At 36.9% G+C, this 12,789-nt stretch overlaps 1 protein-coding gene across 1 annotated transcript; it reads left to right on the top strand.

Annotated features, from left to right (window-relative positions):
• Positions 1-203: 203 nt before the first annotated feature.
• Positions 204-10,120, top strand: LOC104155080 (gamma-aminobutyric acid receptor subunit alpha-4; the record flags this gene model as incomplete). Its single annotated transcript, XM_009701452.1, has 6 exons — positions 204-271; positions 2,717-2,937; positions 3,040-3,122; positions 4,867-5,010; positions 6,351-6,503; positions 9,861-10,120. Coding segments are annotated over 6 exons (929 nt in total), but the record flags the coding sequence as incomplete, so codon positions are not given.
• Positions 10,121-12,789: the final 2,669 nt, after the last annotated feature.

Raw genomic sequence — 12,789 nt, 5'->3', positions numbered from 1 at the left:
TGCTTTTGATTTACTTATGTGGTAAAGGTAATTGAGCAGTGCTTGTTATTAGAGACTCATCTGAAATGACCTATGTTTGCATTTTGCTCTTACTCATCCACAGAACCCTCAATGCGATAACTGTTCACATGCCAGGATCATTTATGGGAATTGTTGACCTGCAAAATTCAAATTTTCTTGCTCACTTCCTTTTCATACATTAGGTCCTGTTACTGAAGTCAAAACAGATATATATGTCACCAGTTTTGGACCTGTTTCTGATGTAGAAATGGTATGTATTTCTGGGATTAAAATGACATTTCCTGGTTCTGAGACAATATTAACTGCAGTAAGGAGTGGATGCTTCATCTGTACTGTTCTGTCAATCATGCAAAGTAGGCAAGATTAGTAACAGCTTAATTTACAGGTTATAATTAGATACATCAGGCCTGATTCTGGTCACACTTTCACTGGTTTTTGGCTGGCTTAAAGATTTAACTTCAGAGGATTTTTAAACAGACTTTCATGGTGTAGAGGCAGAATCAGGCCTTGTGGGGAGTGTCTAAGTCAGTCTACTGTGGGGAAAACATGTAATATCTTTGAAATTGCTTTTCCTTTCTGAAAGTTGTGTTATTCTCAGGTGAATAATAATGACATCATTTCACAAATACTTGTTGATGTTTTCATTTCAGATGAATGCCCTTTCCTGATCTTTATGCCCCTTTTAGCATCACTTTCAGCAAATTTTTGGCTGATAAGAGTTTCCATAAGTGTCTGCAGAAATTTAACGTCAAAGTGACGTGCATGAAATTGTCACAGAAGATAAATGTTACATTTGCACATACTATTATTTGTGCCTGAACAGCATCTGCATTCATTTGAGGTCAAATCCAGCAAAACTCTCATCTCCTTCTATAATGGAGTGGTATACCCTTACATCATGCAATAGTTTCTCTTTTTTAAAAAATACCTAAGAAATCCCATGGAAGTAACACAGCCATATGTGCTGAACTGAACTTCTTTAAGGGAAAGACAGTTTTAGGGAGGTAACTTTCTTCGCATATAGTGCTGTCATGCACTTTGTGTTGCACCTGAATTGGTCTTATCATGGGGAAAGGTATGTGATAACAAGATATTTTTTCAAGGGCTACATTCGTGACAGCAGTCTCATGTTGAAACGCATCTTGCCCCTTCAATGGTTGTCATGTACAGTATGACGCTGTTCAGTGTGACAAGGGGTACAAGAATCTGATCCCAAGGAAATCTAGTAATATGTGTCTCAAATCTAAAGAGGGCTGCATGGCATCTCCTAGGTTTCACTGAAGCATCTGACATGGTGCCACATAGGAAATTATATTGGAGAAGGCAGGAGTGAGAACATGGACTGAAGGTAAGTAAGGAACTGGCAAAAGGAGAGTTTACAACATATGTTTTCCCTTTCATCATTAGGGATTAGTTAGGAGGCTATTCAGAGATCCAGGAATTGTTTCTGGAATAATTTTGAGTTAATGTATCTGTTAGTGACCTGATGTAATCTGAATATGGCTGCACACATAAACCTCGCTGAAAGAGCCAAGTGTGATATAGTCTCAGTACAGGGGATGATCAGAATGTCTTTTTAGAGCTGGGTTACTTTGGTACCCAGTGGAATGAAAACAGGTGAAATCTTACATTACAAAATCTGTAATATACAAGCTAATAACAGAAACTGCTACTTATGAGCTATGAAGTCACCAGCAAGGAATGACACTAGAAAAGAGACTTTTCATAGATTAACTATAAAACACAGTGGAGGATGCAGTCATGGAAAAGAGGACATATATAATTCTAAGATGCATTATACTAGTAGACGTGCCTCCTTGCCAATGCAAATAGGTACGGCCATACAAGTAGTTTCAATGATAATATTATGCAAAAGAGTTTGAAATAAAGTCAGATAACATTTTATGGCTTAACAACAAAATCACAACTATAAGTTAAAAAGGAGTTAAAGCTTCCTGTGTTACCTTTTTCAATGCCACATTATGCCTTTTTTTGTGAAATGCTTCAACTTCCTGAGATGAGAAATTAATTCCTTCATCCATTCATTCACATGTGATTTCTCATGATGTGCCTTTGTCTGCAGTTCTGCAGTTGTTGTTTGCACATTTTCTCTGGAGCATCTGAATGACTATTCTGAGAAAGTTAATGGGATAGTTACGTAGTTAAAAACAAATGTGTGTATATACAAGTCTATATATAAATTATCATCCATGTTTTGTGGGCATGGCAAAGGAAATATTTAGCTTTACTCAGTTAAAAGCTTACTTTCCATGACCTGAAATTAAATTTTCTTTCTTGACTTTAAAGTGGAAGTAATCATTTGTCCTATTATTTTTAATTCAGCCAGCAGCAGAAATCCATGGATATTTTTTCTTTAAAAATCTGTTGACACTTACTGTCAGAGATCATTTTGTTTCCAGTTATATGCTTGACTACAAATTCAGTTGCCTGCTTCATGCAACCTAATTAGATTAATTATTCCTTAATGATTAAATATGTGTAGCAATTTATTGATATGACTAATGTGGGAAATTAAGCTATTAAGAAGTACACAACATTTCAATTGGTGGAAATACATTTGTGTAGTGGACTTAGCATTTTCTTTACTACTGATTTCTTTGCTTCTGAGGGATTTCTTTTTTTACAGGAAACACACATGCAAATGTGATCTTTGTTTTTCTGCAATTTAATACAGGAATATACAATGGATGTCTTCTTCCGTCAGACATGGGTAGACAAAAGATTAAAATATGATGGCCCTATTGAAATCTTAAGACTTAACAACTTAATGGTTTCAAAGGTGTGGACTCCTGACACTTTCTTCAGGAATGGGAAAAAGTCTGTTGCACATAATATGACAGCCCCAAATAAACTCTTCAGAATAATGAGAAATGGCACCATCCTGTACACAATGAGGTATCTAACCTGTTTGTTCGGCTTCTTACAATTATTTTATGCAAAAGTTATACTGCCTAGACAAAATGGCAACCAGAGACTATTTAATTTGTTCCATTATAGGCTTACAATAAGTGCAGAGTGTCCCATGAGATTAGTGGATTTTCCCATGGACGGTCATGCTTGTCCTCTCAAATTTGGGAGTTGTAAGTTGCAATATGAAATTTCTTGTAACTACAGAATTTAAATAGTAGAAGTAGATTTTGAACAATTACTAAACTTTCTGAATATTAGTCTTGATATGCAATCCTTATGCAGACAAAACTCCTGTTAAGTTCCTTGGGTACTTTATTTAGGGCCTCAAAAATTAAACCCAGGCAGAGAATTGAAAAGCAGGCAGTGATTCAGCTATTATGTTAAACCCCACTATTCTGGCTACACAGTTGCTTGAAAGATGTAGTTTCTCCTGGTTCTTAGGGAGGAATTGGATACTCAGTGAAGTGAGAGATTCACTGGAGAAGACAAAGAGGGTGGCATCCATCTCAACTTACAACAGCCAGGTAAAAGGCACCTAGGGAAGCAGATTGTTTGACTTTCTTTACAGTTAATGGAGGCATATTGACAACCTAAGATAGATGTGTAGGTTATGTGCAGAGATTTGATCTTTAGTTGTATTTGTCTGTCTCCTGGCCTATAATGGGAGTCTGCATGGCAAGTTTAGACTAGATAAATTTTTAGACTGGTGAGAGGAATCGTAGTGCAGGTGACTTTCATTTTCTGCTTTGAAGTCAGACGTAGATTTTTGGATAATCTCCAAACTTTGGCTGGAAGGAACATTTTGGGATGTACCGCCTGACAACTGAGGGAGGTAGTTATGATTCCCTGATTTGAATCCACAGCAGAGACCTCTGAGACCACCTGGGGATGGTTGGTGCACTGCATTAACTATCTTGTCACACTTCTGAGGCTCCTTGGTCACTGACCTCTCTGCTTTACACTCTGATGTAGTCAGTGGCTGAACATTAATCTGTTTTCCTTGACCCCAGAGCTCTGAAGTTAGAAATGGCTGGAAGCTCCTTGTAGTCTTTCTTTAGCATGAATTTAGCTTATACAGTTGGGTAGTCAATAAGAAGGGGATATTAAAGACACTGCTCTGATAAAGTTTTTCATCCCTGTTATGGTGAGACTGGAGACCAAGTGCTGCCAGGTTTGGCTTTGGTATCAGCTATACCGTAACAGAGCTTTGATAGTGGGGGCTTCTCCACAGGCATATTTCTTCAGAATCACCAGCCAGCAGAAATTGTGCTTGACACTAATCTGTTTCCTCGGTGAAACTTAAAATAAGATGTAACCATTTCAAATGCAAGACTGATTTAATTTAATTTTAACAGGAGTTTGGGCTGTGTAGGGATTGAATGCTAGCCCTTTGGTAATAAATGTAAAATGTTTCTTTGGATGTGCTTATTTTTGGGCTATTGTGAATTTTTTACTGACCTCTAGTTTCTGGCAAATATTTTAAACACAAGTTTAAAATATTATAGTTTTTAGTATAATAATTCTTTTCTGTAAAGAAATGTGCACTCAGTCTCCAAAATGTATCCTCCTTATACATGCTCTTTTTTTTGTATATTAGTATATTTTAATGATAAAATTTTAGATAGAAATTTCTAAAATAAACTTTACATGCCCAATAAGGGCTGATCCAGAAAAAACTTGTGTTTAGACTTCACATTCAAATATGAAGTGTATTTGTGTGTGATGCTTGACATATGACTTTAGCTGCTATTTATTCTCCTCTGAGGGTGGCTTTTGGGGGTAACTTAACATGAAGGGTATCTTCTAAAGTTGTTAGTGTGAGTCTTCCCGTTCGGTTTCAGTAGGTTTGGATTGAGGTCTTAGTAAGGTGTGAGAAGTTGTTTCCTGTTTATGCAAACTGATGCTGTGTTGTAGATGCTTATCCAAAGAGTGAAATGATTTATACCTGGACAAAAGGACCTGAGAAGTCAGTGGAAGTTCCTGAGGAGTCTTCCAGTTTAGTTCAGTATGACCTACTTGGGCATACAGTATCCACTGAAACCATTAAATCTATTACAGGTAGGAATCTTGTCAGTAAAAATCGGTAAAACTAACCCTGTAACATTGCCCGAGGCTTTTTTTTTTTAATTCCCATCCTGTAAGGTATTCTGCTGAATGTCATAGGGTATATATTAAGGGTTGTGAGCATAAATCTGAATTAGGTTTCTGTCCTTCAGATTTACATTTACAGATTCATTACAGTAGATTGTGACGGTCTTTCAGAAAGCTAGAATGAGATCATTACTCCAAGGGACAAAATGAGCATTTAATCACTGCTTAAAATGCAGTTTGAAGAGTCAAGAGGATGCCTGGGTGAGGAAGTAATTTCTCAGCACTGTATCCACATTATGTGCAAAAGACTTCCTTTGTTTGGCAGTGCAAACAACTCGGGATAGAAGTACAGCATACAGAATGGGTTATTAAAGCCATAAAACCCTCTAGTCAGATAAGGAGAGGCACAAATGCATTAGGCACAATAGATACTTCTGCTGATTTGTGCTGTAAGAAATAAGGCAAATGGCAACTACAGGCATCTGAAATGAGTGAAGTATCACTGATGAGCAGTCTGGTGATAAGCATATTTTTAAATTTTGGAATCATTTTCTAAATATCAGCAAGTTTGGGTGTTGCAAGATGGTCAAAATGAAACAGATAAAGCAAATATATCTGATGTATTGCTCTATGGATATTTTTCTCAAAGATAAAACAGCGTTTTTCGATACACTAGAAATTTATTTGTCAGCATACTGATTATTGTGCATTAACAACAGAATTTCCTTACTGTCCTCAAAATACTCAGTCTGTAGTGCTTTATTTAGACACTTTATTACATTTTAGATAATCTTAGTGTGTTTTTAATTCTTGTCAATGATTTTGGCATTTGTTTCATTATCATAGTGGTACTGATGTATAAATCTAGTAAAAAGATGAGATACTTCCATAACATTTGATGTGCATCACTGTTCTTACTGTTTTATTTGGCAAGTAGGTACCACAATGTTATGGATACTATGGTCAGTAGATAGCTTGTGTCTTGGGACTCTTTTCTTCAACAGCTACCAAAAGAATTTTTGAAATCGCGCTTATACTGTAAAATGTAATCCAGTATTAGCTGTACCTTTATAGTATTTTTGATATTAGCTTCTGGATAGCACTGTAAGGACCTAGTACTTCCAGGATTTTTTGTTTAAAACTTTCATTCATTCTTGTCTCTAAGGAACGTATCTTTCTATACACGTTAAGTGGTATGAATGGCATCATTTTAAACAATCCTAGCTGATAGTCTGAAACAGTTATTCTGCAACACAAATTTCATACACAGCAGAAAAATATTTTCTTTTCTTCTTTTTTTTTTTTAGGTGAATATATTGTTATGACGGTTTACTTCCACCTCAGACGGAAAATGGGTTATTTCATGATTCAGACCTATATCCCATGCATTATGACCGTGATCCTTTCTCAAGTTTCATTTTGGATAAATAAGGAATCTGTTCCAGCTAGAACTGTGTTTGGTAATTACTTCTTTTTTACTTTTTCTCGTACTTCCTCTTTTAATGACTCTAACTAGAATAGGACTTTTTAATACATTGGGGTATACTGCATCCATACTACTGCAGAAACAAGGCAATAATGTCAATTCAGAGGAATTTTTGCTATCGATGTATGAAGAATGTTGTTTTGTGAATCCTTGGAATCTGAAGAGAAACTTGGAATATATAACCTGAAGCGTGGCATGGTTGCCTGTGGCAAATGGGTGTACATCTCTGGGGATTCCACCTGCTTGGGGGAGCAACCTCTGAGGACCTGGCCCTGAGTAATACAGTCAAGTCCTTAGTCTACATCCAGAGCAGTTTTATCCTCCAGTGGACAGTAGTGTGATTACTTGAACTCACACTTTCTAAAATACTTTTGAAATAATTTGATTGGGTGTGTGCAAGATGTACAGGTGTCTTATGATGTATCTGTGTCATCCGTGGAAGCTTCCTATGAGTAAGGCTTAGACCCTGTTACTGTACATTTAGTGCTTTTCTCTCCTTTCTGCCATTGCCATTATGAAAAGGAATTAAAAAAGCAAAATGGTCACAAGATATTAAAATTGCCCTCACCAAAATACAGCTTGAGTGAGATGCTACAGTGAACTCTGAAAATAAAAACCAAAAAACTTCTATGGAAGACAAAGCATAAGAAATTAAATGAAAATATGATTCCTAACAAAGAAGTATGATAAAAACATTTTTTAAACCAGTCTTTATAGAGCAATGCCTTGACTTTATAATGTACTGTAGTCTAAAGCAGGACTAATCAGGAAGAGAATGTTCTACAAAAAGCCTTTCTATAGATAGATAGGTAGATGCTGGCAAGAGGAATTAATGTTTCTATGCGACAGCCCATTCAAACATGTAAGTGGAGTCAGAGCACTGTTTAGTATCACAAATTAGACAAGGTTAATGATTAGTTATAGGAGAAAGAACCTGTAAGCCTAATAAGAACGCCACTAGCTCTCAACTCAAGCATCACATTAGGCAAACTAGTATATCACTTCACATGCCTTTGCAGTGATGTTGAATAATGCTGCTTTTTTTTGAAGGGAGTATTGCCATGAGCTGGAAAGGTAGAATCAGCATTTACAGAAAAAGTGTGATAATTAAAAACATACAAATTTTAGAGCAATAGATGTAATATGTGTCATTACATCCATAGGTGAAACTGAAAACAAATAATAATAATGAAGTTTGGACATCCACTAAGTTACAGATAAGTCTCTAAAATGTCTTTGAAAGCCAATGGCTTAAAGTATGGCTAAAAGTATCTTTTTTGTTTTCTGACAAATTCCAACAAGGACACTGTTTTCTGAAGGTTTTTTTTTTTTAAAAAGAAGATAGAAATGTCGCAGGCAAGAGATAGGAATGAAGCCGGAATACCTGCTATGGTACCAACTTTCTAGAGGGACTGTCAGAAGAGGCTAACCAAAAGATCTTTCCATTGGAAACTGCAAGATTAGGGAGACCTTGGCAAAGGTAACAGAGGTAGGATACACAAGGAAATAAGGTACATCAGATCGTGATTTCTGCAGTCAGAGCTTCAGACATGTGAATCTGATGATTGTGGGAGACTGGTGTTTCTTAGAGGAAAGACAGCAGTAATTTTTAAGCAAGTTTTTAACATTTTTTTTTTTTTCATTAAAATAATATATTTTTATATGGTTATGTGCATTCTAATCAGAAACTTGCAAGCTAAATAGCTCTGGATAGTTACAGTTCATGTGTATAAACAGTATTTTTTACAAGAACTTAATTCCCTACCCTGTAAATCCCTATGGCACGTATCTAAGGACAGTTGCAATGGCAACTGCAAGTCTCCCAGAAGAATGATTTAATAGGGGGAATTCTGATAAAGATTATGGCAGTGAACTGTAACACTGCCACCGTCTTCCCTCTTCTCCTTGCATTTGGGGAATAGGTGGTCATTCAAGTCACTTCACCTTATTCTTACATCTATTAAACAAATATCTTTAGAAAGACAGTGCAGACAAACTATTTGCTTGAAGTGGACAAAGGTAGAATCAGGAAGGATAGGGCTAAGCAGGGATGGGTCTCTTCCAGGAAAAAAACACTTTTCATAATTTATTTTTTTTCTCAGACTTAAACATTTTCAGTGGTGTGTTTTTGAATGCTTTCCCACTGAAGAAGGTATTGTGAGCTTGCATCTGTGTTTTTATCCTGCCGAGGTTGCACTGAGATATTCTTTGTGCTTTCATGAACTGGCTACTACTCTTTTTTTCTTTTTTTTCCTCCTTCAATAGGAAGGGCTGGTTTCATTGTGTCCAGTTCTCTGTATGACAGTGACTAGGTGAAGCTTTTTCATATCAGATTACCCAGATGAAATACCACCATTTAGGGAATAGGGGATGTGAGGATCCTGTTGGAAAACATGCTTTTAATTATTTATTGAATTCTTCTGAGCATAGGCATTTCATCTTGAATTAAAATGGGTACAGTGTTCTTTTCATAAGGGTAAAGGCATCTCCATTTGTAGTCAGTCTTCCTTGAGGTTGTCGTGGTAGGACTTACACAGTGTTCATTATATACTCGGAATTTTACATTTGTATGATATGGGATATTTTGGATGAAAAAGGAAAAAAAAAACACCATACCTTGGTTTTATACAGCATGTATTCGCATTTGAAGTATTACCATGAAGTAGCCATATTTTGAGTTCAACATTCATGCTTGTACACTTTAATTAAAAAGTTGCTCTTTCAGAAGATTAAATTCTAATTAAATTTCATCAGTTGACTAGTAGCAGAAGGGCTTAAAAGATAAGGTGATGGTTTCTTAATTAACAGAGTTGTTAACATAATATTCTAGTTTTTCTTAGCACTGAAATAATTTGCCATGACTTAATGGCACCTGAATTACGAGTGGGATCAGAGGAACAGACGAAGACTAATAGGTGACATTCTGAACCCATTACAGGAAAAATCATGTTTTTGTTGCAGTTTGAGGAGCACTCTCTTATTTCACAACTTAAATTATGTTCAAATGTTTAGAAAATAACTTGTAAGAAATTCTACTGAACCTGACATGAAAAAACCCATGAAATACAGGCTTCCATGTTTTCTTCATGTGAACTGCAGATGATCTGCTGAAGTCCCAGCTTTCCATGCCACCTTTAAAAACTAGTTAACTGTTTTGTGTGTGTAGCTGCTTATAGATATATGATGGTTGCCATGACTTAAATCTAATGCACTATTCAGAAGCACCAGAGAAAGACTCCTAAGTGATTTAAAATTCTTTGTTTGAAGCTGCTTGCCTGTTCTCGCTTTGTTTACTTGGATTCAGCAGTGCTTCTGCTTTATTTCTTTGAAGGAATAACCACAGTGTTGACAATGACGACACTGAGCATCAGTGCAAGACATTCACTGCCAAAAGTATCCTATGCTACTGCCATGGACTGGTTCATAGCGGTCTGCTTTGCCTTTGTGTTCTCTGCTCTTATTGAGTTTGCTGCTGTCAACTATTTTACTAATATTCAAATGGAAAAAGCCAAAAGGAAGACGGTAAAATCCCTTCTTGAATTTCCAGTTGCTCCAGTACACAGAGAAAGAAGTACAGAAGAGACATTCATGGTATGTTTTCAGCTTCTACACTACCAAAAAGAAAATGTTTGTTTGTTGGTAAAAACAGTCCTTTAACTTCCTCCCAGGTTGACTTTGAGCTACAGTGCAGTGTAAGTCAGCCTAATGGAAGGCTAATGCTACACTATATTCAATGATTAAAAACCTGTAAAACATGATTTAATTCTTACTTGCATTATTGGATTAACTTGGGGAAGAGGAGGAGATTGCGTCCATCCATACCTGCAGTCTCTTCTATGTTTAGTTGTGCTTTGGTGAAGGTCAGTTAGGATGGGTACCTTCAGGAAACTTTCTTTCCCTTTGCACATTGATTCCGATTGGACTAATTGTACAGATCAATATTTTACAGATTATAAGGGCAGCATGTTATCTTATGTGGCTAATGTCTTTAATGAATTAAAATACGCTAAAGCATTGCAGTTGTACCTTGGAGCACTTTCCTAGACAGTTCTCCCTTCATTGCATGTATTGCCTATGTAGAGTTTTCTTTCTTCATCAGTTACAATTTCAGGAATTTTGAAGAATACTAGATGAAACCTTTGTGTCCACCATAGATTTCATTTTTATGTAATTGGTGTATCTTTGCACAGGAGCTCATCTCAACTTCTGAAAAGGTTTTGGGGCTCTGCTTAACGAAATGCTTTCCAGCTTTCATAGTGCTTCAGATTAAGTGCGGCTTGTGTGGTAGCTATCTTTGTGTGTGGACTAGTTAGTAAAGGCTCGACTTCATTTCCAGTTGAGCTCACCAGTGATTCTCCTTTCTTCCCTTTCCCCATTCCCAGTGCTTACTTCCTGCTGCATCACTCCTTCTGTTCATGAGACACCGAGCTAACAAAGCCATTACAGCACTTGGACTGGCCGTGCAGTAGGCCAGCAGTTCCCAGCCATGGCTTACTCTTGGCAACACAACTCAAGAAGTAAGACGCTGACAGCAGCATTGTAATTTACTCTTCCTGTCAGGCTGACTTCGTAACTTCCTTTGGCTGAGCCATGATTTAAGAAACGCTGTTTTGTACTAACTCTTGGTAATTTTGTCTTCTGTCTCTCTTCACATCTCATTTGTCTCCTACCTTATTCATCTGCTCTTTTTTGCCTTCCACCCCTTCCATTTGCTATCGCTGCTCAGCTGCTGTCCACCCACTTCCATTTTTCTTCCTCCTCTTTGCTCTCCTACCGTAGATGGTTACTGTTTTCAGTCTCCTGGTTGTTAGCTCCCATTTCTGCTTAAAAGGATAGATGTACTCCTGAAGGATTTGTTACTCATTACTCCATTGGCTGCTAGTAAGAGGTGGGAACAAGAATAAGTATGTATATAGTAGCATATAGTTCACCTTGTACGTAGAGGTATTAGTGCCATTAGTTTATGCTAAGCTTCTTGATCGTACAGCATGCAGTTTAGTATAGTACCTTGGGCGCTCCTGAGGAGTGTTAATCAATACTGCTTTTGGTGATAGTCAGATTTTACTTGTGTCCACAGGAAATTAATTACGTAAGAGCAGTTTCATCCTAGGTTTATTTATAGGATTTGATTAAAACAAAAGGAAAAATAGTACTTTTCTCATGTAGCAATGATGGACGCTTAACAAAACTGTTTTGATTCATGGTCAGAACTGCTGTAAGTCAGTCTGATATCATACTTAGCCATTTACACACATGTTTTGGAGAAACTCTCTTTTTTTTCTGTGGGTGGTTTTGTGTGGTGTTTTTTTTTTTTGTTGTTTTTTTTTTTGACTGCAACAACAGAACACACAGAGCTTCACCCAACTCGAAAGCTAGGTGAAATGAGATGTGAACAGGTCTATTCCACTGCTTAATTAATACCTCTGTAATAAATGTGGTAGTGTGCTTGCAGGTTTAGGGATTTGGAAAGCACTTGAGAGAGCAATCTACTTTTTTTGAAGGGTTATGTGTTAGTGTTAGGAGTGAGTGAGTGATGTTGATTGTACCTTGAACTGTGTGGTGTGGTGGGGGTTGTTTTTGTGGGTGTTTTTTTTTTTTTTTTTTTTAATGGCTTTTTCTCCAGCTATGCCTATGCTAAGACTTGAGTCTTTGCTCTTCCAGGACAGGCATACAGGGTGAGCCCACAGGTACTGTTGTAAAGGCTTAGCTGTTGTGCCGTCCTTTCCGTGACTGGAGGATGACTTCTCTTCTGGTCTCCTGCTGTGCGGAACAGAAGCTAATATGACTGTTAGACTCTGCCTTCCAACCTGATATGTAATACAACCCTCTCCTTACAATTTTTGCTTTTCCTTATGAAAGATTAATCTAGAATTTTCTTATGCCTTATTATGGATCTGTTTGTTTGTTTGGTTTTTTTTCCCTTGCACATATACTGCCTAATCATTGCTGATTTACCAGAGATAACAGAGTCTCAGCTTCCCTGTGAGTTTGTGGTACACAAAGAATGCAGGACAATAGCCTGACTGTAGCATGTAATCTGTAAGCATTGTTTTTTAACATAAAGACTACACATTTTATCCCCATAAATGGTAGGCTTTGATTTCTTAACCCAGTTAGCGTTTAAAAAAATGTCTGTACTACGTTGCCAGTATTGTGCTAGAATTTTTCTTGTTACCAATATAATTGCCAGAGCTCAAGGAAAGGTTTAAAATAAAACTTGGAACTTTTTTCAAACAAACTTTACCTAATCTAGTAAATTT

The sequence above is a fragment of the Cariama cristata genome, unplaced genomic scaffold, assembly GCF_000690535.1.
Source record: "Cariama cristata isolate BGI_N322 unplaced genomic scaffold, ASM69053v1 scaffold42195, whole genome shotgun sequence".
NCBI classification, from domain to species: domain Eukaryota; kingdom Metazoa; phylum Chordata; class Aves; order Cariamiformes; family Cariamidae; genus Cariama; species Cariama cristata.
Note: the sequence above shows the minus strand (reverse complement) of the source record. Positions and strands in the feature narration are given on the sequence as shown.